At 43.2% G+C, this 27,734-nt stretch overlaps 1 protein-coding gene across 1 annotated transcript in view; it reads left to right on the top strand.

Annotated features, from left to right (window-relative positions):
• The first annotated feature begins 2,238 nt into the window (after nt 1–2,238).
• LOC117061361 (DNA topoisomerase 3-beta-1-like) overlaps nt 2,239–27,734 on the top strand; it is a 35,441-nt gene continuing 9,945 nt past the window's right edge. The window contains 18 exon segments of the mRNA XM_033174115.1: nt 2,239–2,340; nt 3,959–4,084; nt 5,192–5,323; nt 6,286–6,392; nt 6,549–6,623; nt 7,597–7,793; nt 8,515–8,671; nt 9,993–10,106; nt 10,941–11,031; nt 11,315–11,469; nt 11,765–11,870; nt 13,678–13,824; nt 15,923–16,093; nt 19,096–19,224; nt 21,137–21,172; nt 21,175–21,285; nt 21,399–21,499; nt 23,258–23,459. Coding sequence (XP_033030006.1) covers nt 4,015–4,084; nt 5,192–5,323; nt 6,286–6,392; nt 6,549–6,623; nt 7,597–7,793; nt 8,515–8,671; nt 9,993–10,106; nt 10,941–11,031; nt 11,315–11,469; nt 11,765–11,870; nt 13,678–13,824; nt 15,923–16,093; nt 19,096–19,224; nt 21,137–21,172; nt 21,175–21,285; nt 21,399–21,499; nt 23,258–23,459 — 2,101 coding nt within the window. The 5' untranslated portion in view covers nt 2,239–2,340; nt 3,959–4,014.

The following is a 27,734-nucleotide window of genomic DNA, read 5'->3' as shown; positions in this document are numbered from 1 at the left end:
CCTTTGTCATACCATGTGTACCTGCAGATCAGGATAATACTTCATACATCTGATAAAGAAGAATGTAGTCTGCAAAAGATTATGCCACAAGCTCTCTAAGGTCCCACGAGACTCCTTATTGTTTCTACCTCACAGGGTTGCTGTGAATATGTTTTTGTTGTTGTTCAGTCGTTCAGTCGTGTCCGACTCTTCGTGACCCCATGGACCAAAGCACGCCAGGCACGCCTATCTTTCACTGCCTCCCGCAGTTTGGCCAAACTCATGCCAGTCGCTTCGAGAACACTGTCCAACCATCTCGTCCTCTGTCGTCCCCTTCTCCTTGTGCCCTCCATCTTTCCCAACATCAGGGTCTTTTCTAGGGAGTCTTCTCTTCTCATGAGGTGGCCAAAGTATTGGCGCCTCAGCTTCAGGATCTGCCCTTCCAGTGAGCACTCAGGGCTGATTTCTTTAAGGATGGATATGTTTGATCTTTTTGCAGTCCATGGGACTCTCAAGAGTCTCCTCCAGCACCATAATTCAAAAGCATCAATTCTTCGGCGATCAGCCTTCTTTATGGTCCAGCTCTCACTTCTGTACATTACTACTGGGAAAACCATAGCTTTAACTATACGGACCTTTGTCGGCAAGGTGATGTCTCTGCTTTTTAAGATGCTGTCTAGGTTTGCCATTGCTTTTCTCCCAAGAAGCAGGAGTCTTTTAATTTCGTGACTGCTGTCACCATCTGCTGTGAATATAAAATGGTTCAAATCCCACACATAGCCACAAAGCTCAGTGGGTAACCTTGGACCAGCCGCAGTGTCTCAGCAGGGCCTACCCTATAGGTCTGTTGTGTGGATAGAATGGAGAAGTGGAGAACTGTGCAGTATATTCCTTGGACCTTGTGCTCCTTGGATATAAATGCAGTAAAACAGCGAATAATAATTCTTATTCATTATTTGGGATAAATTTGGTGGGATATAAATGCAATAAAATAATACAGAAAAATAAAGAGAAGATGAGAAAGAATGCTGTAAATCCACTTCAGAGTTCCTTTGGAAAAATGTAGGCTAATAATACTAATAAAAATTCTATGATTATTCTAAAATGTAAATAAAAATAATAAAATAATAAAAATAATAAAACATAATATACCGTATACTATTGCAAAAACAAAAAAACAGAACTTAGATAGTAATGCATTTCATCAAATTAGAATTTAAAAATAAATAATAAATGAACATTATAACAATACATTCCTACTAATAAAACCGATTATTAATCTTATCATTATCATTACAAAATCTAAAAATCAGTAAAAGAAACCAGAAATAATGCATTAATTACTATGATTAGAAATAATAACAAACAAACAAATGCAACTATGCCTGAATAATAACAATAGCAGTTATAAGGATGCATTTTTATTATTATGAAAATTTTAACATACAAAATTTTCCCTGAGTCCGGGGGGGGGGAACAGAGCATGAATGAATGAATGAATACACACACACACACACACACACAAAATAATTATTAACAACAGTGCAAAAAACATTCTTGCTTAGGCTCAGAGAGCTGAGGTTATAGCATTTTGACTTTCCTACGTTTTCAAGCTGGGTGGGCTGTGACTTTTTCCTAGGTTTCCTTTTTACTATTTGTAGGGCACATCACATTTTTGTAAAGGGGGAAAAAAAACAAAACGAAACCCGTGTCGTGGTTTGGAAAGAAACGAGTCAGTCAGTCCCCACACCGGTGTGTGTGTGTGTGCCCACCCCCACCATCTTAAAAACCAACAGAGAGACATCTCAAGCCGAGCTGCGGGGCAGAGAAAGGGGAAGGGAAGAGAAAAGTTGGAGGGGGGGAGCGTTTCTATGGCAACGGAGACGCCCGGAGGGATGCAGGGTACTTGGAGCATCTCCGCCTCTCCCTCCGCGCCTGGGAAGAGGAGGAGGAGGAGGAGGAGGAGGAGGGCCCGAGGGTGACCCGGCAGTGGAAGCCTCGGCAATGGCCGCCGCCACCGCCGCCTTCTGAGGCCGCCCCGCCGGGTGAGCAGGGCCGCCCGCCTCGCCTGTGTGGGGAGAAGGAGCGGATAGATGTGGGGTGGGGGACATTTTGAAGGGGGGTGCCAGCGGGGCGCTTCTCCTCCCCCCTCTTGCCCCGCATTCCGCTTCCACGCTGGGCCGCCTTTTAGCGTGAGCGAAGTAGGGTCTGCTGAGGGAGGGGGAGAGGCAGGGGAAACGACGTGATGATGATGATGATGATTTTATTTTGAAAAACCCAAGCAAAACCCCAAATTCGTTTGGCGTCGCCGTGGAAGCTGCTGATTTCTTTTATTTGGAAACTGCGCCTTTTCAATTCCTGGTAACAACTTGAAGAGAGAGGAGAGGAGGCCTTGCAGGCAAGGTGGTGCAGCGACTTCCTTCCTCGGTGCAGGGGAGGAGGGTATCGTGTGTATCTGATTTTGAGTACACGCGCAAGCGCGACTGTCTTCGCAAAGGCCTCGTTTACGTGTTGGCTTGGAAGGAAGCGCGGTGGGATTCGGCGGGCGTTTTTTGACGGCTTGTGTACCATTGCAAAATAAAACATGAAATGTCTTATACAGGGAGGCAAAATAACCGGGTTAATATATTGGATTTTGGGGGGGGGGGGTGTCAACGGTGCATTTTGACTTATTGTTAGCAATTGTTATTAATTGCCTTGGGAGGTTTATTATTATTATTATTATTATTTAAAGGCAAGGTATACAGGAACTGAAATTTAAAACATTAAGGCCACAGTCCTGTGCACAAGCATTGGAGAGCCACCCTTCCACGGAAATCAGTAGATTACTGGAATTATTAACAGCAGATTGCTTGTGAGTTCTACAGATATTATTAACAAAATAGGATTACCTAATTTGGACCTTTGGAGATAGGGAGGTTTAGAAATTAGAATAAATATGGGTGTTAGTCTGAATTCTTACTTGCCCGGTGAATATTCTAGGACAGATAATGACGTTTTTCAATGTGCATACATAAAATGCTCCTAATAGAGTCTGCAGAGCTGTTAAAACATACCTGAAACATGGGCTTGAGGAGAAATGTGATGTCTTTAGCATCAAAGTATGAATGGTTCTAGGGGTCTCAGTACTTTTGGCTGGGCATGTATCCACTTTGAGATTGAGAGTCGATTGCATGGTCTGCTGCTGAATTTTGACAATTCCTGAAATCATTTCAGAGTTGCAAAACGAAGTCTTCTCCTGCCTACCGGTATTTTGCTGTTTTCCTCACATACCCAGTCTTAATAAATTTATAGAACAACTAACTCTAAACTAAGTTGCAGTAGACTGAACTCAGCTTTAATATGCATGTTTTTACAGGCATTTAAAAAGCCAGTATCATCTTTCCTATATTTTATTCAAACTGGAGAGTTAGCAAAATGTTTGCTCAACCAATAATCTTTGCTATTTTCCTTTTCAAGGGGTTAGTGTTACTTCTCCTTATTTTTGAGTATGACAACTCCATAGAATTCCCTCTGCATAAAGTGGAATTAACCTTTTTTACATTTTTACATTTATGTGCAATGTACTATACCTATTTAAATTCCACGTGGCTTGCTTCTTGGTAGACATGTATAGGGTTGAACTGTTACTCTCATAATTTAGCTGGAAGAGACCTTTAAAAAATCACTGTACTACACACTGGGATTTGTGAAGATGTGAATACTGGGTGATGTACATTTCCCCTCTCAATTTTTTTGTTTCACAAGTACACTGAAAAGCAACTGTACATCACCCAGCGTGGAAGCGGAATGCGGGGCAAGAGGGGGGAGGAGAAGCGCCCCCTGGCACCCCCCTTCAAAATGTCCCCCACCCCACTGGGTGATGTACATAGTTGCTTTGCAGTGTACTTGTGAAACAAAAAAATAGAGAGGGGAAATACTGATTCTCCAGGTCACCATTCCAAATAAGTGATAAATAGGATGTGTTTTCTCTCTTTAGGTTGACAAGACAGAATTTCCTTGAGATTTGATTACCCTTTTCACTACTGGCAGAAGATGAAGACGGTTCTTATGGTAGCAGAGAAGCCTTCTCTGGCTCAGTCCATAGCCAAAATCCTTTCAAGAGGTTAGGAGGGATCTACATTCGTTTTCTTTTAAAACTCTTGCTTGTTGTTTTGAAGTATTTTTGTAGTAGCATTTAAATCAGTTTGGTCTCGAATCCCATTCACACAACTTGGGAGTAAATCCCCATTGAATTCATAATAGCTAAAGCAGGTTCAAAAGTGATATTCCTCTGAAAATCAGAAAGAAGGAAAGTCAAGCAGGGCTGTAGACTTTATGTCCTGCTTGTGAGCTTCCTGCTTAGAAACAAGATGCAGTAATCCCTCATTTTATTTGAGAGTTCAGTTCCGAGGGTTATGCACATACACAAAAATTGTGTATAGGTCTCTGCCTTGCTTGGGACTTGACCTGCACACTTTCAATCAGCCCACCTTCAGCTGTGTATGATTGAAATTGCACGTCAAATACTTGCAAAATGGGAGGTTATTGTATTGGATCAGGGCCTGGGCAAATGTTGCTGGACTACAACTCCCATCATCCCTAAGCATTGGCCATTCTGATGGGAATTGGAGTACTACAACATCTGGAGAGCCTCACATTCCCCACTACTGACCTAAGGAAGTAAGAAAACTTGTAGTGTAGTGTTGTCCTCCCATTCCTATTGAAGGTTTCCCAAACTTGGGTCTCCAGCTGATTTTGGACCACAACTCCCATCATCCCTAACTAGCAGGGCCATTGGTCAGGGATGATGGGAACTGTAGTCCAAATACAGCTGAAGACCCAAGTTTGGGAACTCCTGGCCTAGATAATCCACCAGGGCCTCCAAGGCAGTTTCTGTTCTGAAGTGTGACAGGAATTGATCCTGGAGATCAGCTTTCTCCAGGAATACTTGGATTTGGGTTGCCACCCATGGATCACCCTATTAAAATGGAAAATGAAATACTGGATGACCGTCTAATTTACTACATCCATATATGTCCTGCCTCCTATAGTGATTACGCTAAGTGGTCCAATACAACTGTAATTTATTTTTCCTGAAAGTAATTTATTTTTCCTAAATGATGCTTGCCTTCCTTTATTCCCAGGACAAGATTAATCTCTGTCCCAAAAAAAAGTGACATGAGACATTCTTAATATCTACTGTTACCATTAACTTATCTTCTTCTTGTAGGAAATATGTCCTCCCGCAAAGGGCTGAATGGGGCATGTTCAGTGCATGAATACACTGGATCATTCATAGGACAAAGTGCCCGTTTCAAGATGACATCTGTCTGTGGCCATGTGATGACACTGGATTTTATAGGTATAGCATCACCTGTTGACTACTTCACACTTTTATTTGGTTCTGTTGTTATTTGAGGCCAAAAAAAGTGGGCAAGGAATTTCTGCAGAGCTGACTGAAACGTTTAGGAAGCTGAACCCTGATACTTTCTGAAACAAGCCAGCATCCAACTGGCGTTTAGGGTGCGCATCCAGATCCGAAGTTCGGCTTGCTAAAAACTTTCAGCAGTTTCTCAAGGATCAATTAATTACTAAAGCAGTATAAATCATAGTTTGCCTCCAGACCAGAATTAAAAACCACAGTTGGAACAAGGTTCTTTCTTATTTTATTTTTTTAAAAAACCACCCTTGTTTGGAGGCAAATAAGGATGGCAGTAACCAATGTTTGGCCAGTTCAGATGTCACAACACACTATAGTTAGTGTTAACCAGGGAGTGGTAGAGGGAATTGAGGATATGCAAGGGAAAGAAGGAGTGGGCGAGATGGAGGCACACCCCAGCAATCAGACCGTGGTTTTGCCTTGATGTTTCCATTGGGGCATTGTGAGAATCAACCCTCAGATTGCAAGGCAATAGTAGAAAATGTTACCTTAGCTATCACCTTTTATATACCTGCTTCAGAGAATATAACTGGTTGCCAGAGTGATCTTTTGTACTTGTCAGATAAAAAATACACATACCTCTGAATGTACTTCTTAACTACATAAGCATCATCCTCTAAGACCATTGATTCTTTTGAGGGCCACTTTCCCTTGGGAGTAAGCAGTTGGGGGCCACGTGTCAATGGTGCCTGGAGCCATTCCCATATTTTTCCTCTTTCCTTCTCCCTGTCCAGAGGAGGGAGGGATAAAGTTGTGCTCGCCAGAGGTCCAAACCAATCTCTCGCAGAAAATTCTGGAAATAGCCTACTCCTGCTCTAAGGCAGATAGCCACAAAAGGCTTTGAAGATAATGAGACCTGTATTTCATTCTGTTGCCTTTCTCAGGAAAGTACAACAACTGGGATAAAGTGGACCCAGCTGAACTTTTCAGTAAAGCCCCTACAGAAAAGAAAGAAGCGAATCCCAAACTGAACATGGTGAAATTCTTACAGGTATTTGCTGTTCTGAGGGTTTAAAAACACACACACACACCACACACAAACCCAAAACAAACATTTGTCTCAACCATGCACATTTATTTATCCAGTTGTATGATACCCTGCAACACACCTGCCTTCTTTACATTAACTGGAGCATATGTATTTTAGGTGGAAGGGAGAGGTTGTGACTGTATTGTTCTGTGGTTGGACTGTGACAAGGAAGGTGAAAACATCTGCTTTGAGGTAGGATTCCTGTGACCAATTTATATTCATTATTTAACTGCAACATTTTAGTTGGTATCTATGGATTTAAACAGTTTCTTTTATAGCTTGTAGAAAATTTTAGGTCTTCTAATCATAGCTGTCAACTTTTCCCTTTTTTAAAAGGGAAATTCCCTTATTCTGAATAGGATTCCTCGCAAGAAAAAGGAAAAGTTGTTAGCTATGCTTCTAATCCAGAAAACTGGCAGGAAACCTGTCTGTTGTGAATTCATATAAATTTTTATATTTTACTGATGATGGCACGCACCAATGTCTCCGCACTGATAGTAAACCATGAAGTATGGTTTATTATGGCATACAAATTGGTCCATTGTACTCCTTAAATCAGTATTATCATCTCCCTACTGTAGATGGGGAGGCTAAGACTGTGTTGGCAAAAAGGGAATTCATGAAATTGGATCCAGGGATTTTCTGATTTGTAGTTGGGTTTCTTAGATAATATACTGCATTAGCTCATAGAGAAGCGTTTTTCCCATCCAGAAATCTGCTAAAGCCCATGTTGAAACAGGTCAATGTGACAGGGTGTGGTGTGAATTCTGCCAAACTTCCCTCTAGACTTGAAAGTGTAGAAATGGGGGACTAAGATACTCGCATTTCTTGTTACAGCCTTTCCTCCCTATATTCCCAAAGACCTTTCTCATGCTACAGCAACATTTTGAAGAATGGAGCCACAATCCACAAAGTGGATTGGTTTTCTGTGATAAAACACCTAAATTTCTGGATGCACCTCTCAGGAACCTCTATTGCGCAAGCTTCATTGAAATCAATGAAACATTCACACTCATGGTCTTGAACAACTCCCATTTGTTTCCAAGGTGCTTGCAATGTTCCTAAGGTGTACCTGTTGTCTTCATAGGCACTTGAGAGTGGATGTGTCTAATTTACAGCGCTTTTACTTTAATTAATAAGCACATGCTCTGGTTTCATCTCATAGGTCCTGGATGCTACCGTTCCTGTGATGAATAAACCTCGTGGCAGTGAAAGGACTGTATACAGAGCCAAGTTCAGTTCTATTACGGACACAGACATTTGCAATGCCATGAACAACTTAGGGGAGCCTAACCACAACGAGGCTTTGTCAGTAGATGCCCGCCAGGAGCTGGATCTGAGAATTGGCTGTGCATTTACAAGGTATCCACACAGCATCCGGAGTGCCACAGTTTCCTCATGCCTGATGTACAAGGAAGATTATTTCACACTAAGTTACTCAAAAAGAATTGCACAATACCATTTATTGACTTAGTTCACACTTAACACTAAGCCAAACCATGACATAAGGCAGACATGTGAATGTGTGGGTTCCTGGAGAAGGGATCACAGCTGTGTGGTCCTCCCCCAGTCCTCTTGCCATCACCCTACCTGGGGCTAAGCCATGGTTTGATTCAGCATGTTGTCTGAACTCAGGCTCATAGTCTGGAGTAAGGCATACCACAAACTCTGGTTTGGAGAGCATGCTAAACCAAACCATAGCTTAGTCCTTCATAGTATAGTAGGGCTGGAGGAGGAATGCAGTGACCATTCTTTCCCCTGGGAGCTTGTATGTTCATGCTAATCCATGGTTTGGCTTAGCATTATGTGTGAACTAGGTCATTCATTGTGCAGATGGTGGCCACTAAAAAAAGAAGAAGCAGTTTTAAAACAACACATTTTAAAATTATAAAATGTAAGAATCACCTCCAGTAAATTTTGCATGTGGCATTTACGTACACGATAACTGAAACGCATTTTAGATGGTCACGATCTAACAATATATTCTGGAAACATATGTTAGATATATGTAGATTGTTGGCATTAAATGGGTTTAATTTTCAGCGTTGAAAACTAATAGCTTCTTCTTTTATCTTTCTTATAGGTTTCAGACAAAATACTTCCAGGGTAAATACGGCAATTTAGACAGCTCACTAATCTCCTTTGGACCCTGTCAAACGCCAACTCTAGGGTTTTGTGTGGAGCGACATGATAAAATCCAGTCTTTCAAGCCTGAGAATTACTGGGTGTTGCAAGCCAAGGTTCGTGATATAGAGATTCCTGTCTCCCTGAATATCTAATTGTGTGGTAATAACTGAATATGAATTTGCTTCTGTACACGCTATTAATATTAATTGCAAAAAAGAAAAGCTTAGCCCAGGTTTCAGAATTGTGTTAAAAATTCACAGTATCGAGTTGTATCCAGTGGTAGCTTCTATTATCACAAGGCAGGGCCACCCATTTTAACCAATTGCAGCCTTCTATGCTATCTCTGATCAAGAGGGTCACCCAACCTTGAGGGACTGGTGACAGCCAGGTGTTCCACCCTACAGAAGAATTCCACTAGCACAAATCCATGATTTGATACAAGCCTTTAAAGTGAACCATCTTTCATGGAATATGTTTAAGGTTAGATATAAGATACTCAACTAAAGTAGCTGTAAGGAACCTTTGGCCATCCAGAGGTTTCTGAACAACAACCCCCATCATCCCTGGCCATTGGCCATGCTTGCTGTGGCTGATGGGAGCTATAGTTAGGCTACATCTGGAGGGCCAAAGGTTCTGCACACCTGAAGTAAAGGGTGTTACAGTGCAGCCACCGTAGAAGTGGAAAAGCACAGGAAGGCTGAGGCAGTACAGAGTACCTACCCATGGACTGGGACTCTTTTAACAGGCTATTTGACTTAGGTCTTGAAGCAGTCAAATGCTGGAGGCTGAGATGGAAACTAAATGCAAACAGTTTCATCTCCTTCTTGCCTCAGTTGCAGTAGCAATCAAGTTTCTTATGTCTCCTCAATTCTTCCTATTTTGCAGAAAATTGGAATTTTGAAGTATAACAAGGAAATCTCTATGTACTGTAACGGAGATGGTTGAAAATGGGTTTGTGACTTAAAAGAAATGAAGGACCAAATTCATTGGTTTCAAAGGGGCTGTATCATGAACCACGAACAAATTATAGGCCGCCATGGCAGGAAAGCAGTGTACAAATCTAGTGAATGAATTAAATTGAAAACTGGATCTTTGTCTTGGTGGTGTGCCTTCACAAACTGGCTTTGTGTGCTGTTAGTCCTGGGAGTTTGGCATGTCACATTGTCACAGCATGCTGCTAAGGGCAGCATCTTAGAAAAAGCCACCTCACTGGTTCAGTTTGGCTTGTGTCTGTTAAAGAATAGAAAATTCTTTCTAGTAGCACCTTAGAGACCAACTCAGTTGGTCTCTAAGGTGCTACTAGAAAGAATTTTCGATTTTGTTTTGACTATGGCAGACCAACACGGCTACCCACCTGTAACTGTTAAAGAATAGGTTACTGCTGGAGAAGAACAGAAGATACTTTAGCTTTTCTGTTTATATTCTTCCTGACAGGTTAGCCATGAAAAAGACTGCTGTCTGACACTCGAGTGGGACAGAGTGAGGGTGTTTGACAGGGAAATTGCTCAGATGTTCCTAAACATAACAAAGGTTGCGAAAGAAGCGAAGGTAAGGCTGTGAGAACGTTGTACACGGGCTGAATTCTGGTTTCAGAACTCCTGTTGTTTAAGTGTTAAAAGTTCAAATAATGCCTTGCATCTTCTCTCCTGGTGTATCAGGATCTCCAACCTCTGGAGGCCAGAGACCTCCTTTCACAGAATAGAAAGGAGGGAGGGTGTCCCATCCTGGCATTCAATGAAATGTGGGCATGTTTAAGAGGGTGTGTTAAATGTAGGAGAGGAATTGATCAGGAAGAGCAAACAGTCTTCTGTGCATTGTGGATTTTGATGGGGACATTTACTGAGACCTTTCACACGCACCATAACTCTGCAGGCACCACTTTGGCAACTCCTGGCAATCTGTTTTCAGTTACTGTATGGTACCTAAGGTGTTGGAACTAAAAGTAGTGTATAGTCGTACCTCGGCTCCCGAACGCCTTGGGAATCGAACGTTTCGGCTCCCGAATGATCAAAAACTAGAAGTGAGTGTTCTGGTTTTCTAACGTTCTTTCGGAATCTGAACGTCTGACGCGGCTTGCGATTGGCTGCAGAAACTTCCTGCAGCTAATCAGAAGCCATGCTTTGGAAGTCGAGCAGACTTCTGGAATGGATTCTGTTTGACTTCCGAGGTACAACTGTACAATAGAAACATGTTGCTAGCTTCCTCATCTCCATACTAAATTGGTGAAAGAGAAATTTAGCTCACATTTCTTTACCAATTTACCTGAACCTAAGCCCAATTGTACCTAATGAGACTTACTTTCAAGTAGGACTGTGTTATTGGTTGGCTTTCCCTTCTGCTTCCTCATCATATCTCACCAAGGGACTTATTTCTGTGTTGTAGATCGAGTCTGTGAGTAAGAAGGAGAAGGCTAAGCAGAGACCGCTGGCTCTGAATACTGTAGAGATGTTAAGAGTTGCCAGTTCTGCATTGGGTAAGTATGTGGCCCAGTGGTATCAATCTTGTCTAGCTCACAGCACAGAGACTTGAGCCATTGCTGCAGTGCTTTGCCTGCAGAAGATCCAAGGTTCAATCACTCACAGCACCTGATGCCTGATGCTAAACGGAGACTTTGGAGAGTGAGTTCCGGTCGGAACAGACAGCACTTGGCCAACTGGACAAGTAATCTCTACTTGCTCTCTACATTCCAAATTGTAGAAAAGATTAAATCTGGAAAAAAGTATTGAGACTCTAAACATTTGGTATTTTATTTCTAGGAATGGGACCACAGCATGCCATGCAAATAGCTGAACGACTTTATACACAAGGCTATATCAGTTATCCTCGAACAGAAACTACCCACTATCCAGAGAACTTTGATCTGAAGGGCTCTTTGAGGCAGCAGGCTAATAATCCTTACTGGGCTGAAACAGTAAGTTTTATTATTTTTTTTAATAGGTCTGCTATTTATTTGAAAAAAAGCAATGTGAAGAAAACGGCACCTTTTGCAAACTCCTACGCAAACAATGAGAAATATAAAGGGCATGATCCGGCCACAGTTGAAGCTCTCCTAAGTACCATTGCTTTCAGTGAGTTTTTTTAAAGCACTTGCTTAAATGTTTCCCAGTGAAATCAGTGGAAGATCACCAAACCTTAGACCGATTGTGGTCATGAAGAAAAATCTGCATTCATAACTTACACATGCTTTCTTTTGGTTCCCCCCCCAGGTAAAAGCATTACTGTCAGAAGGTATTAACAAACCAAGGAAAGGTCATGATGCTGGTGATCATCCCCCAATAACACCAATGAGAACTGCCACAGAAGCAGAACTAGGTGACTGATTATTCAGAAGTCTAAACTCCTAAAGGCTGGTTACCATTTTTGCACCTTGTAGAAATTACTAGACCTACAAGCAGTTATTTACCCGGGGGGGAGGGGGAGGGCATGGCCTCGTAATGCAGTAAAGTTGACTTGGAAGTATTTTTCTTAGCAGCTATGATAACTTCATAAGGCTTAAATTTTCTCTCAAATACTTTTTTATAGTATGTTTATGTCAGGGAACTGCCACCTGGCCCGCTGAGGGGAACGGAGGGTCCGTTAGCATACAGAGAGCCCCGACACCAATTGAGCAGCAGCACCTCTTCCAGTGGGGAAAGCTGCCACACCTCCAATGGGGAGGAGAGGGAAGGAACCAGCCTGGCAGGGAGAGGGCTCAGGGATGCCACTGAGAGCCCCAGTGCCTCTTCTAGCCAGGAGCCACAAGCTGGGAGTTTGGCGGAAAGAGGGCTTGGGGATGTTGCTGAGACTCTGCGCTCACCTCGCCCGGCTGGTCAGAAGGGAGGCACACCATTTCCGTCGCCCCAGTTGCGCAGAGGGGTGAAACGCAAGGAGGGTAGAAGGAGACTTGGGCTGCCGAATTTATTACGCTGGGGGAGAAGCCGGAAGGGGCCACTCTCAGATTCTGCCAGCGACTGAGACAGACATGCATTTTGTAGCTCTGCACTGTAAATAGTTTGCACAATAAAACTGCAAAAGACTGGGCTCCTGCTCCGTTACTCGTGAGGCACCATCACGCGAACCTTACAGTTTATGAGTGTGAATGATGCCAATTAAGTTAAGTTAGTCTCAATTATTTGGGCTACACATTGATATTCCAATCCTAACTAATGATTTTAACTGTTTACAACGGTTTTTAAGATAAGTTATAAATTTCCCCCATTCCTTATTAAAATGTTGGTCTTCCTGATTTCGGATTCTTCCAGTCATTTTGGCCATTTCGGCAGAATCCATCAACTTGATCTGCCATTCTTCTCTGGTGGGGACTTTATTTAAATGACCGTAGAAATACACCAGTGTGGTGTAGTGGTTAAGAGCAGTAGACTCGTAATCTGGGGAACCGGGTTCGCGTCTCCACTCCTCCACATGCAGCTGCTGGGTGACCTTGGGCTAGTCACACTTCTTTGAAGTCTCTCAGCCCCACTCACCTCACAGAGTGTTGTTGTGGGGGAGGAAGGGAAAGGAGAATGTTAGCCGCTTTGAGACTCCTTCGGGTAGTGAAAAGCGGGATATCAAATCCAAACTCTTCTTCTTCTCCTTTTTCTAGAACTTAAGCAGTCATCGTTGGTCTCACTTGTATTCCTTCCTGCTAAAGCAACCTAGCTTTGTATGTGGAAGATTCCAAGTTCAATCCCTGCCATGTCCAGATTTGGCTGAGAATGACTCCTCTCTAAAACCCTTGAGAGCTCCTTCTGTCAGTCAGCGTTGACACCGCTGAGTACATGAATCCTTAGCCTGACTCAATATAAGACAACCCTCAACTGAGAAGCTATAAAAATGAAAGATTGGTGTTGAGAGTGGGCCTTCCCTAGTGAAAGGGGGGAATTAAGTGGCAATCCTAACCCCAGTGATTTGGGAGTATGCCCCACTGAGTTCTTTAGGATTTACGTCTGAGTAGACATTGTTGGGATTGTGCTGTTAAGCTTATTTTGCTGCAGAATCGTAATGGATATAGAGGCATAAGGATTTAAAGAAATGTACATGAATAAGTTAGTATCTCCCCCCCCCCCTTAGAATTTGCCTTTCCTCCTGTTCTTCTAAAGTGGTATGCAAACTGGAGTAAAAAAAATCTGTATTTCTATAGGTGGTGATGGATGGAGATTATATGAATACATTACTAGGCATTTCATAGCCACTGTCAGTGCTGACTGCAAATACCTCCAAACCACCATCGCTTGCAGCATCGGTCCTGAACGTTTTACCTGTATAGGAAAGACTGTTATTTCACCAGGTAAGGAAGGAGCAAAGAAATGTGCGTGTCTCATTCTTCATTTATTTCTCAATTCAGTCATTTTTTATTTATTTATTTGCAACAGGCTATTTTATTTTATTCATTTAATAAGATTTCCCCCAGAAATGGTAAATCTGGATTAACTGGGTGGGGATACAGGTTGGCGTTTTGTTTTTGTTTTTTTTTACTTTATTTACAACATAGTCCACAACAACTCATACATACAAACAAACCCACCACCATTGACAATTTAATTATCAAAATTAAACTTCTATCCCCTTACTTAAAGAAAACATAACATAAAAATAAAAGACTTCCTTTATCCTGTAAATGGCCTCCTTATTTACTTCTTGTATACTGTTTCTTTTATAAGTGATTATTACAATTTTTCCTAGTTATGACTTTAAAAAAAACTGCAAACTGTAGAAATTAATCGAAACAAGTCCAGGTGTATATTTTGGGGGACTGTTTGGTAAAATATTATCTGCATTTCCTCCATTCTTTTTGAAATTCTTGTCTAGGTTGTCCCCTAATTGTCTCTTGTTAATCTGGCCAGTTCAGTATAATCTAATAATTTATCCTGCCATTCCTTTTTTGTTGGCACAAATTCTTTTTTCCAATTTCTGGCAATTAAGGTCCTCGCTGCACCTGTGGCATAAAGGAATATTTTCCGATCCTCTTTTGCTATACCTGTGTTCAGTCATATTTTAAATCCTTCTGTGCATTTGTGTTTATTGCTCACACAAAGTGGTACAGAAAGTATGTAAGACCAAATCTCACACTAGCCTCCCTATAGGGTTGTTGAGAACCATTGGTTTTACCTTTATAAGTTACATCACCTCTGTGTGTAAATTTATATATCACTTAGTATTTCTGCTGCATGGGTTATTGTTGTGTAGAGGTCTGTGCTAACGAGCAAGACTTGTCTTCAATCTGTATCTCAAAATGCTCCCATTGGTACCATTTGCTGAAATCTAACTGCACCAGGGCCCAATATTTGCAGACACTTACCTTTGTCTCCCTGAGAACTGCTTTTACAGCTCTCAAACAATGCCAGCATCTGTCTTAGATGGAAGATACAGGAAAGTGCCAAGGCATTTTAAGATTCTGTATTTGTGGGGTGGGTGAAGTAGAAGATCTTCCCCATTACATATTCCATTGTCAGCTCTATCAAAACCCCAGAAAGAGATTTTTGGAACAGATGTTGACACCGCTACAGGGACAGAACCCTGAAGTGAATATATGTTGGCTATTATCTGACTGCGACCCTCTTGTCACATATAAAACAGTCTTATTTGCAAAAGCCACTAAAAGTCTTCGTGCTAGTCACATAAAAGACAATGCTGTAGATTGTGCAGGGGACTCATTAATTTGATTTATTGTAAATGGTTGCTTATTTCTGGATCTTTTTAAATAGGTTTTATTGGATTTGCTGGTTTTGTAACGGGATTTGTAATGGCTTTTAGTCCAATACAATAAATGATTGATTGATTGAGTTTCTGTGCCTCTGGAAAATGAAGTCAGTAAGACTTTGGTATACAAGATTTTTTTTAAAAAAACACACCAACGTCAACAAACACCACTGGAGTCTTTACAGACACCAGGTACCATCTTTGTATACTTGTCCCCCTGTATTAGAAGATAACATTTAATACTTTCTTACCCAAAATTGGGGTTACAGTCTTACCTTGGAAGTCGAACGGAATCCGTTCCGGAAGTCCATTTGACTTCCAAAACGTTCAAAACCCAAATTGCAGCTTATGATTGGCTGCAGGAAGCTCCTGCAGCCAATCAGAAGCCGCAGAAGCCCCGTCGGACATTCGGCTTCCAAAAATAGTTTGCAAACTGTAACAGTCACTTCCAGGTTTGCGATATTTGGGAGCCAAAACGTTTGGGAACTAAGCTGTTAGAAAACCAAGGTACGACTGTATTATCAAAAACATCTCACTGGGATTTCAAAACGTACTTAACTGGGGATCTGTCTGATGTCAGAGCCAGATAGGAACCAACCAGTTAACCTCTAGCCAGCGGCCGGTTGAGATGTGGAATTTTTAGAAAGCAACGGTCCTGATTAATCAGAATTTTAACTTTGCTACAGGTTTCACTGAGATTATGCCCTGGCAGAGCATTCCGCCAGAGAGTCTCCCCAGCTGTGAGAGAGGCACAGTCTTCCCTATCAGTGAAGTTAAACTGCTGGAGAAACAAACCAATCCTCCTGACTATCTGACAGAAGCAGAGCTCATTACTCTGATGGAAAAACATGGCATTGGTAGGAAACAGAAGGGGACAGATCACTTTCTTTCATCTAATAATGAACTGGCGTTTCTTCAAATATTGGCAAAATGCCATTGGTGGTGGCAATGTTGCTGTGTGTTGGAAAGAGTGGGAGGTGCCTGTGTTGGAATATTAATGCAGTCAAACCTCGGAACTCGAACGTAATCCGTTCCGGAAGACCATTCGGCTTCTGAAACGTTCCGAGTTCTGAGGGGCAGCTTCCGATTGGTTGCAAGACCTTCTTGCACTCAAGCAGAAACGTTCCGAGTTCTGAGGCGCAGCTTTCGATTGGTTGCAAGAACTTCTTGCACTCAAGCGGAAACATTCCGAATTCTGAGGCGCAGCTTCCGATTGGTTGCAAGAGCTTCTTGCACTCAAGACTGTTTGGGAACTGAAACGTTTGGCAACGGAGCCGTTCGAGTTCCGAAGTTTGACTGTATCAATTAATACAGTGGTACCTCGAGTTACAAACACTTCAGGTTACAAACTTCGCTAACCTGGAAGAGTTACCTCGAGTTGAGAACTTTGCCCCGGATGAGAACGGAAATCGTGTGCTGGCGGCGCGGCAGCAGCAAGAGACCCCATTAGCGAAAGCACGCCTCTAGTTAAGAACAGTTTCAGGTTAAGAACGGCCCTCCGGAATGAATTAAGTTTGTAATTAGAGGTACCACTGTATACTTCTTCTTTTGTGCTAAAATCCTGAGGTGCATCAGCTGGAGTCAGGTGCAAAATGGTGGTTGAAAGTGGCAGACTTAGGGCGGTAGTCGCCCCACGTTTTCAGACCCACTGAAATGAACTTCATGACAGACATTAAAAACCAATTACAGGTAGGTAGCCGTGTTGGTTTGCCATAGTCAAAACAAAAAATAAAAAAAATCCTTCCAGTAGCACCTTAGAGACCAACAAAGTTTGTTCTTGGTATGAGCTTTCGTGTGCATGTGTATCTGAAGAAGTGTGCATGCACACGAAAGCTCATACCAAGAACAAACTTAGTTGGTCTCTAAGGTGCTACTGGAAAGATTTATTAATTTTTTTATTAAAAACCAAACTTACATAAAGCTGTGGGGCATTATCTTGTGGGACTCTTGGGCAGGAGCAAGGGGACCATCGTAGGTCTCACTTAATACATCATTATGCCTCTAATTCTTGCTACCTCTCCTGTCGCTGCCTGCTCCCCAGCTCAGTGTCGAAGCAAAACCAAAGCCACTTGGGCGGCGGGAGGGAGCTGTATATTTACCATTTGTTTTTATTTATGTTTGCCACGTGCAAGTTCCTTTTCACAAAGCTCACAAAATGATGTACAGTAAAATATCAAAGTACGATAAGACTGCTACAGCAATTAAAACACACGTTAAGTGTAGTCAAGATTTGCAAGCTTCCATTGCTCCCCCACCCCCATGATTAATATTTCACAGAGATGAAACTTGGTGCGTTTCCCCGTCGACTAGTGTTTAGAATTCTAAGAGATGTGAAACAAAAGCAAGGGGGAAATCGTACGGAGATTATGGAGATCAAACCCCATCCAGAATAGTAGAAACCAGATGTTTGTTCCATACACTGGAAGGAACAGATTTCTTAAAAAAAAAGGGAAAGAATGTGCAGGAGCAAGCAGTTAAAAAGAAAATCGAAACAGTGCCAGTGGTAGCAAGCTTTTGGTGCAGCTGTGCTACAAGTAAGTCCAGAGAATGAGATACAGGAGTGTCAAATGATGAATAAGATGCAACATAGGAGTTGGTCCAGAAAATACAGTCACCATTACCGATAAGTGGGTGGTATGTATTTGGAGCGTAGTACACAGTTGTAAGTGGAGGAATTCCCCTCTCTTATGACTAAAATACTTTATGCCAGGGTGGCATATAACTCCCATCTGCCCTGACTCAAATTCTGCACCCCAACTTTTCCTATCCAGTATCCTTTGGCTGCAACTGAATTAAGACATTGCGTTTCAGTTGCCTCATAGAGGCATTGACGCACACTAACATTACAAAGGGCGGCTGAGCACATTAGTTCCAGTTACAGGTGGGTAGCCGTGTTGGTCTGCCATAGTCTAAACAAAATAGAAAATTCTTCCAGTAGCACCTTAGAGACCAACTGAGTTTGTTCTTGGTATGAGCTTTCGTGTGCATGCACAAAATATCTGAAGAAGTGTGCATGCACACGAAAGCTCATACCAAGAACAAACTCAGTTGGTCTCTAAGGTGCTACTGGAAAGAATTTTCTATTTTGTTTTGAGCACATTAGCAAATCCTTCGTTTTCCCTTCATATTCCTTTACGGTGTGTTTAAAAAATAAATCTGGCCAAGTATGGGAGATGACTCCAGAAGGAATTAAATTTGGTACTTTTAACCAGGGATTTAGAATGCAGTATGTTAAAACTAATTTGGTATTCAGGAACTAGAAATCTGAATTCAAAATCCCCAGCATTGTGTTTGCAACCACTTTCATTTCTTAGATTGTCAAGTTTGTGTTGCTGTTTCATAAAAGCTTTTCCTCTTATTTTTGGCCACTACTTTGTTTCTGAACAGCCACTTTTTCTTTTAAGGAGCAGGAGACTTGAACTCATGAGCCAAAAGGAGGGCAAATATTTAGAAAAGTGGTGTGTACAGTATACACAAAGAAGGGGTGAACATGCAGCCTTCCGTTTTGGAACTTGGAAAGTCTGAGGGAGTAGAACAATAGGTAAAAAGTGGATAAAGTGATTGAGGCTGCAATCCATTGCACACTTTACTTCGAAGTTCAGTAGAACTTCAGAGTGGCTGTCTATAGGAATGCACTGTGAGCTACAGATCAAGTCCCCAGTTTGAATGTTGCCTCTGCCATGAACTCGCTAGGTGGTCTTAGGCAAACCTCTCTCTCTGTCTCCTTGCAATATGGGGGTTAATAATATTGAATATTAACCTTTCAGGGTTACAACTTGATAATGCATGTGAGCTACTTTGAACTCTTTTAAAGTGCACTACAAATGCTAATTGGTATCATTATCATCACTGCTATCAGGAACGGATGCCAGCATTCCAGTGCATATCAACAACATCTGCCAGCGCAACTATGTGACTGTAGAGAGCGGCCGCAGACTGAAACCTACAAACCTGGGCATTGTTCTTGTGCACGGCTACTATAAAATAGGTTGGTTTGTGGCTGCTTTTCTGTACAATTTTTCACAACTCTGGAGATCCTAGCTTCCATAGAGCCGAGACAGTTTTAGGGCAGTGCCACCAGTTCTCCCACATGTGGGCACGCAGCCAAGGAGGGCACCTTCTCAAAATCTGCAAAGCTCTTGTCCACCTTTGAGAAAGAGGCATGAGGGCTCTAGGATCCAGAATGCGGCAGCTGGACTGGTGACTGGGAGTGGCTGCTGAGACATATAACACCTGTCCTGAAAGACCTACAATTGACTCCCAGTACGTTTCTGAGCATAATTCAAAGTGTTGGTGCTGACCTTTAAAGCCCTAAACGGCCTCGGCCCAGTATACCTGGAGGAGTGTCTCCACCCCCATCGTTCAGCCCAGACACTGAGGTCCAGCTTCAAGGTCCTTCTGGTGGTTCCTTCGCTGCAAGAAGCGAAGTTACAGGGAACCAGGCAGAGGGCCTTCTCTGTGGTGGCCCCTGCCCTGTGGAACGCCCTGCCATCAGATGTCAAGGAAATAAACAACTATCTGACTTTTAGAAGACATCTGAAGGCTGCCCTGTTTAGGGAAGTTTTTAATGTTTGATATTTTATCGTGTTTTTAATATTCTTTTGGGAGCCATCCAGAGTGACTGGGACGGCCCGGCAAGATGGGCGGGGTATAAGTAATACAGTGGTACCTCGCAAGACGAATGCCTCGCGTAACGAAAAACTCGCTAGACGAAAGGGTTTTTTGATTTTTTAGGTGACTCGCAAGGCGAATTTTTCTATGGCCGTGACTCGCAAAACGAAAACATTCGTCTTGCATTCATCTTGCGCGGTACCAATGTAAGAAGAAGCGTGGCGGCGGGAACCTGAAACAGAGCGGCTCCTCCTCCATGTCTTCACTGCAGCTCTCGGAGGGAGACTGCCCTCCTTTTTCCGGAGTATAGGGCTCCGGCTGCAGGTCCGTCCTCCTCTTCTCGCTTTCTGATCACAGTTTCTTGCCGGTGCCTCCGCTACGCAAGAGGGGCGAGGCGGGCACAGAGCCGCGGTTTGAGCAGCGCTGCAAGGTTTGTGGCAGCGCTGCGAGGAGAGCGGTGGCGGCTGAAGCGGGAGAAGCAGGGCACAGCTCCGCCGCCCTTCCCTCCCTCCCTCCAGCTCCCCCTTCCTGGTCAGGACACGGTGGCCTCTTTCCCGCCGCGCCACCTAAGGGGAAAAGCAGGGCGAAGCTGGGAGTCGCTGCTGCTGCTGCCAGCGACAGGCAGCAGCCCCGACTTTTTATGCCCATAGGAATGCATTAATTTAATTTCAATGCATTACTATGGGAAACCGTGCTTCGCAAGATGAAATTTTCACAAAACGAAACGACTCGCGGAACGAATTAATTTCGTCTTGCGAGGTACCACTCTACATTATTAATATTAGTAGTAGTAGTAGTAGTAGTAGTAGTACTATTATTGTAGGACCCTCATGCCTCCTTCGCAAAGCCGGACACTTCTTACCTGACTTTGGGAAGGCAGGGAGAGGGCTGGAGAGGGCGTCAAATTTTAGCCTCACACAGGGTGCCATATCACCAAGGTCTTCCCCTGCATAGGGACAAGAGTCTAGCCAAAGGAGAAGTTTATTTTTAAAATGTCGTTTAAAAAACCTCTCTACATAATCACATTGCTGGGGGATATAGTCCATCAGATGGAAACATGTCTGAACATGGATACAAATGTTAGCAAATACTTTTAGACATTAGGTGCAGTCCACTGACATCTCCTGCACAAGAAACGTGAAATAAACGAGAATTGCCCCCAGGGAACAGTATGCGTTTGCACAGATTCTGTTTATTTGAATTGGGCTCATAGCAGGGAAGATCCTGGCAGATTGACCTCTCTGTACACCCAACTTGAATATTTGTTCTGCCTCTGGTTTTCCTCTTAGATGCAGAGCTCGTTCTCCCCACAATTCGCAGTGCTGTAGGAAACAACTCAATCTTATCGCCCAAGGTAAAGCAAATTATCAGCAGGTCCTAGAGCACACCCTGGATATCTTCAAAAGGAAGTTTCACTACTTTGTTGATTCAATTGCCGGTAAGGGTTTTTCCACTCTCGAATCTCTCTAGCCTTGTGTGTTGAAATCAGGAAGCAAACAAAGCATGCAGTTGACATTTCTGTGACTTGTTTTCTTTTTCTTTTTTTGGCAGGCATGGATGAATTGATGGAAGTGTCCTTCTCACCACTTGCTGCCACAGGCAAGCCCCTTTCCCGCTGTGGAAAATGCCACCGTTTTATGAAGTATATTCAGGTAATGTAAAATTTAAGTTTATTCAAGATTCACCGTTGGGGAGGGCAGTGTTTGTATGTATGTTGTTAAATTTAATGTATGTATGTTGGGATGCGGGTGGTGCTATGGTCTAAACCACTGAGCCTAGGGCTTGCTGATTGGAAGGTCAGCGGTTCGAATCCCTGCGACAGGGTGAGCTCCTGTTGCTCGGTCCCAGCTCCTGCCAACCTAGCAGTTCGAAAGCACGTCAAAGTTCAAGTAGATAAATAGGTACCGCTCCGGCGGGAAGGTAAACAGCGTTTCTGTGTGCTGCTCTGGTTTCCATGTTCCGTTGCGCCAGAAGCGGCTTAGTCATGCCAGCCACATGACCTGGAAAAACCCAGAGTCGTTTGCAACTGGACAACTGTCACGGGTCCTTTACCTTTAGCCTACCTTTTTGTTAAATTTAAACTATTTATACCATTTATAAATGCTCAGTATGGTTTGCAGCATGAACAATCAAGTTAAAAAGCACGAATTAAAGCAGTTAAACAAAGATTCAACTTCTAAAGGATCAGCAGAATTAACTTCATATTGGAAGGCTAAAATCCTCTTGGAAAAGGAAAAAGCCTAAGGCTCACCAGGATATAACCTTGGTCTCCGTAGGCAGGGAATTTGGCAACACAAAGAAAGTTCACTCCCCATCCCACAAGCCACGCCTCAGCTACCAGTAGAACAGAGAAAAGGGTATCTCTGGTATCTCTTAATACCAGACTGGTCCATATGGAAGGAGGTGGTCCTTTAGTCAATCAGATTTTGGCTGTGATGCACAATAACTTCATCCCTAAATTGAGACCAGGTTGTGTTTCAATACATGATAGCTACATCCTTTATGGACTTTTTCCAGGTAATGCATTGTTCCACAATTCTCTGAAGGACTGACCACAACTCTGAATGTTTCATTTTCTTTTTAAATACAGTGGTAGCTTGGGTTACAAACACCTCAGGTTACAAACACTTCGGGTTACAGACTCTGCTAACCCGGAAGTAGTACCTCGGGTTAAGAACTTGACCTCAGGATGAGAACAGAAATCGTGCGCCGGTGGCATGTTGGCAGCAGGAGGCCCCATTAGCTAAAGTGGTACCTCAGGTTAAGAACGGTTTCAGGTTAAGAACGGACCTCCGGAACGAATTAAGTTCTTAACCCGAGGTACCACTGTAGAAATATCTGGCCACTGAAGGAAGAAACGCATCCGGCCATATACTTATTTAAAAGCACTCATTTGGGTATTCTGCTTTTATTAACGTTGAAAGAGTGCTGTTTTTCCTCTTACATTTCATAAGTGGAATGAAATATATAAACTCTTCTTCTTTATAAGCTGAGCACTATTAAGGGTAAGTTAACTTATCCAGAAAGTTAAAACTTCCTGCCTTTAGGTTTCTGAGTGTTACACTGTTTTGAGTCTCTTAAAATGATAACCGACACTTTGAATTGTATCTGGAAATGGGCCGGTATCGAGCGAAAGTACTGTAATGATGGTGCCATATGGTCCAAAAGCTGGCTTCTTTCAACACTCTACCCCCTGCATTCTGGAACAGCTGAACTGCCCAGACACTTTTCAAAAACAGTCCCAAGACAAAATACCCGATAACAGGAATTTGTAAGCAGCAGGTGAGACCTGCAAGGTCAGTGACACTCAGTTTAGCTTTACCCCTTGCCAAATGAAGAGGTCTTTTGAGTAAGGTGACGAGGGGAAAAGCCATCATCTTTCTTAATGTGTTTTCCTTAATTCTTTGCAGGCGAAGCCAAGCCGTCTGCACTGCTCTCACTGCGACGAGACCTACAGCCTTCCCCAGAATGGTGTCATCAAACTCTACAAAGAGTTGCGGTGCCCACTGGATGACTTTGAACTGGTGCTGTGGTCCTCTGGGTCAAGAGGGAAGAGCTACCCGCTGTGTCCTTACTGTTACAACCATCCCCCTTTCAGGGACATGAAAAAAGGTTAGATTTTCTACAGTGAAAGATACATCGGCTTGGTCCTTTTTGTGACACATTTTTAAATAATAGTCTCTCACAGTGTTTTAAGAAGAAAACTGCTGCAGGTGTCATTCTGACAGCTCTGGACAACATACTTGGAAAAACCATATTTTGAGTCTAAGGATCACTACTGATAACTAGAATTTCACTAAAGGGAATGTGGCCGCAAGTCACCCCGTGCTTAAAATTGTATCAGAATTGTGTATACATATGTTTACTTGCAAGTCAATCAAGGGCGTATAGATTTCTGACTTGTTTTATTTGTTTGTTTGTTTGTTTAAGTTGCTTTATCTTGCCCAGGGCAACCCAAAGCAACTTACAACCAAACCTTTATGTATATATGGTTCTGAGAGTACAGTTTCACTTATAGGAATTAACCACTTAGGAGCATTCTCATGAGTAAAATCTGTAGGGGTTTTAAAAAGATTTTCCACAGTTGGTAAACGAAAGCTTAGATGGACTCTACTATCCATAAAGTGTGAGCTGTTTTCTACTTGCTGGGCAGAAGAAAACACTCTTTCCAGCCTGTAGAAGAATCCTAAATCCAGCCCTGGTTGATCTTCATCTCATACACAGGGCTTTTAGGAATTTATATGGTTATAAGCACATCACAAACCACAGAATATATGCTCTAATGCAGGGGTGGGGAACCTTGGACTAGGGGGCCAAATAGTCCCCTCCCTGCACATCTACCCAGTCCTCAGAATCCAGTCCACACACTCACTCTGGACAACATCTCTCACCACCCGTCCTTTCGAGACACTCCATCCCTACTTTTCTCAAACCTCTGCTGTTGTTTAAAACTCATATCTTCCTCTCGCTGTTACTCTACCCCCAATTTACTCAGACTTCTGCGGCTGTTTAAAACATCCACTTTTCCTTTTAGCATCTCTCCTTTCTTGCTATACTTGCAGTTCTCCCTCTTCCGTTCTCAGCTGCCTCACGTGAGAGATGAAGAACGCTGAACCCTCAAATATTCCGTAGCACTTTACTCAAACTTCTCCCATTATTTTAAACTGCCACTTTTGGCCTCGTGGCTTCCCTTCTCCTTCCCATGCCATGGCCACTGCAGTTACGCAACCTGCCTTCACTTTTGCTCCGTAATCCAGGATTACGATATTGCACCACAAACCCTACTATCGGAACTGCATGACGACATTCTTACGTTTTTATTAGAAAGAGAGAAAGAGAGAAATCCAATTGTACAATGGGAATAAAGATGCAAAGCATGTGTAAGCTTTCAGGCTTCCTAACCTTCAAATTTGGAATGTTGAAAGGTTAGTTACCATATTGGGAAAGAGTTGTTTTCAGAACTCTAGATGTGGTTTTCCCCCCTCTCTCTCAACAGAAGGGGCCAGGATTGAGCTGCAGAGGTCCCTCATGGTCTTTGTTGCTCCTTTTCTTCAGGAATGGGCTGTAATGAGTGCACCCCCCCACGTGCCAGCACTCCCTGAACATCTTGGAATCGGACAGTGCGTGGAGTGTGAGAACGGGTCCTGGTGCTTGACCCAACCTCTGGTCCCAAGTGGAAGATGGCCTGTAACAAATGCAACGTGGTCGTGTGCACTTCTTTGAAAACGCCCACAAGGTACGGGTGTCGGCCGAGACCTGCGAGTCGTGTGATGCCGCACTGGTGGACGTGGATTTCAATAAAGCCAGGTCCCCCCCCCTGGCAATGAGACGCAGCACTCTGGCTGCGTGTTCTGCGACCCCGTCTTCCAAGACCTGGTTGAACTGAAGCATGCAGCGATGAAGCACCCTATGCATCGCGGAGGGCAGGGGAAAAGGCAGGCCGGGGAAGAGGAAAAGGCAGGAGGCCTGGAGGGAGGCCGAATCCAAAGAAACCCAAAGACAAGATGGCCGCACTGGCTGCTTACTTGTGTAATGACCTGTTGAACAATAAAACGCCATACAATGTCTGTGTCGCAGTTCACTTTGCCAGCCTCGTAAGCACCATAGATAGTGTCTTTGTGTTGCACCTATAACAGGGAAGGCTATAATGGTTGGGGAGTTTTCATTTAGGGAGAAAGGAACATGGCAAGAGGTGTATAAAATTTGTGCAGGGTGTTGAGAAAATGGGCAGAGGAGGTCTTATGCCTCGATGCAAAGGTAATCAAATGAAACTGATAGATGGGGGATTTCAAGACTGACGAAAGGAAGAACTTCACACATTGTGCAATGTACAGAACTCGCTGCCACAGAATTTGGTGATGACCAGTAGCTTGGGTGGCTCTAAAAAGGAGGTTAGACAAATTTGTGGAATAGCATGCCAATGGCTGTTAGTCATGATGGGATCTTATCCAGTGGTCTTTGTGGACAGGTGAGTTTTAATGATGCATGGTGGGGGCATCCAATGCAACAGTTGCACTAGCGCAGGGATGTCCAACCGGTCGACCACGATCGACTTGTCGATCCCTGATAGCTAGCGGTTGATTGCGGGCTCTTTTTCAGTTGTGGGGGAAGAACAACACCCAGTCCCACCCCTCGCCCTGTCCCCCATTTGCGCATGATCGCTAGAACAGAAGATGGAGTTTTCGCTGTGTTGCTGATTTTTTCCTGAGCGATCTTCTGGTGAGCAACTCCCCCCCCCCTAAAAAATGCTTGACAACTTTGACCTCCCCCCCTCTTGGGAGTTGGACGTCCTTGCACTAGCGGAAACCTGTTGCATAGCAGATGGCCGAGTGGCAAATATACCACTAAGTGGCTTTAACACCCTGATGCTGTGTACAGATTTCCAGGTTCAGAAACAGTAGTCCATTTAGAGTACCAGAAACCAGGGAGCACAACAGGGGAAAACTATTCCCTCCATGGCCTGCTTGTGAGCTTCAGAGGCAGGAAATGGGATGCAGAACTTGATGGCTTCTTGCTCTGACCCAGTGGAGGTATTTTTAACGTTTGGTTATTCTCACTTTAAATATTGTTAACTGCTCTTCATTGTATCGGCAGTTCCAGAGGTTGGGTACATGAACAATTTTAAAATACAACGCTCAGAGTAAAACACATGCAAATATTCACAACACCCAGCAAAACAACAATGGACAATAGATTCCAGTGTTAATGCCCAGCAAACAAATGTGTATCAGCGGGTGCCAAAACTCATCAAGGTTGGAGGGGAGAGACTCACATGCTGGTGCAGCCAACGAGAGGCCCTCCCTTTGTTGTGGCGTAATGTGCTTCAGATCTAACTACTAGGAGGCGCTTCCCCACAGATCTTAACACTTGGGCAGGTCTGTATGGGAGAAGGCGCTTCTTCACTTGCATTCATAAAAGGCCTTTCATTCCCCACTTAGTTTGCAGTCTTGCACCCAGGCTTTCTAAAAAAAATCCCATAAAAGTTCATAGGCTTCGCTTCAGCGGCCTGAGAAACTTTTTTTCTTTTTTTTCATATAATTGCTTTTATTTTCATTTTCTATTGCAGTAAGCCCACGTGCCTGAATCCAAAATCTCATAACGTCAAAACACATTGGGTGCAATGGCGGGTGGGATTGCCATAGTCACTTTCCTGGAACTCTCCCTTCCCACCCCCTTTTAATTTCATTTTTTTTGCCTCAACACAAAGCTAAATGTGCACAAGTTAAATGCACATAAATTGTGGGATTACTATCTACAAAAACCAGTAACAACAGGAAAGAGAAGAGATTTTCCCAGAGGTTAAAATCTGTATTATGACCTGTATCTCTTGCCCAGTGTGTCATTGAGGCTTTAACAAATTCGGTTTTTTTTTTGTTTCCCACTTTAATAACAGATTGTACATTTTGGACAATTCCTCTTTGTTTGTAAAAGTTCTTTTTCAAATTGTGAGCTTTGGTCCAGAAAACCTTTTTTTTCTATTTAATTTAAACATTTCATGTAACTGATGGTATTGTAACCAATAACGTGGCTCCTTACATTTTCATTACTTCAAGTTTGGGTCCCCCCCCCCCGTAAAGTACAGCAATTCCCTGTAGGTTGCCCACTGTCTATCCACATTAACTCTCTTATTAGGTGCTCTGTAGAGCAGAGAAAAGGCAACCTGTGACCCTGGACTCCCCACTCCCATCGATTCCAGAAGCTGAGGACAATAGGAGTCAGGAGGCTGTAAATTAGGAATTTTTAAATGTGTTTTATTATTGTAATGGTTTTGGCTGTTTTTATGGCGGTGTATTCTGCTGCACAAGGAGAAGGGGATGACAGAGGACAAGATGGTTGGACAGTGTTCTCGAAGCTACCAACATGAGTCTGACCAACTGCGGGAGGCAG

The sequence above is a fragment of the Lacerta agilis genome, chromosome 17 (assembly GCF_009819535.1).
Source record: "Lacerta agilis isolate rLacAgi1 chromosome 17, rLacAgi1.pri, whole genome shotgun sequence".
NCBI classification, from domain to species: Eukaryota; Metazoa; Chordata; class Lepidosauria; order Squamata; family Lacertidae; genus Lacerta; species Lacerta agilis.
Note: the sequence above shows the minus strand (reverse complement) of the source record. Positions and strands in the feature narration are given on the sequence as shown.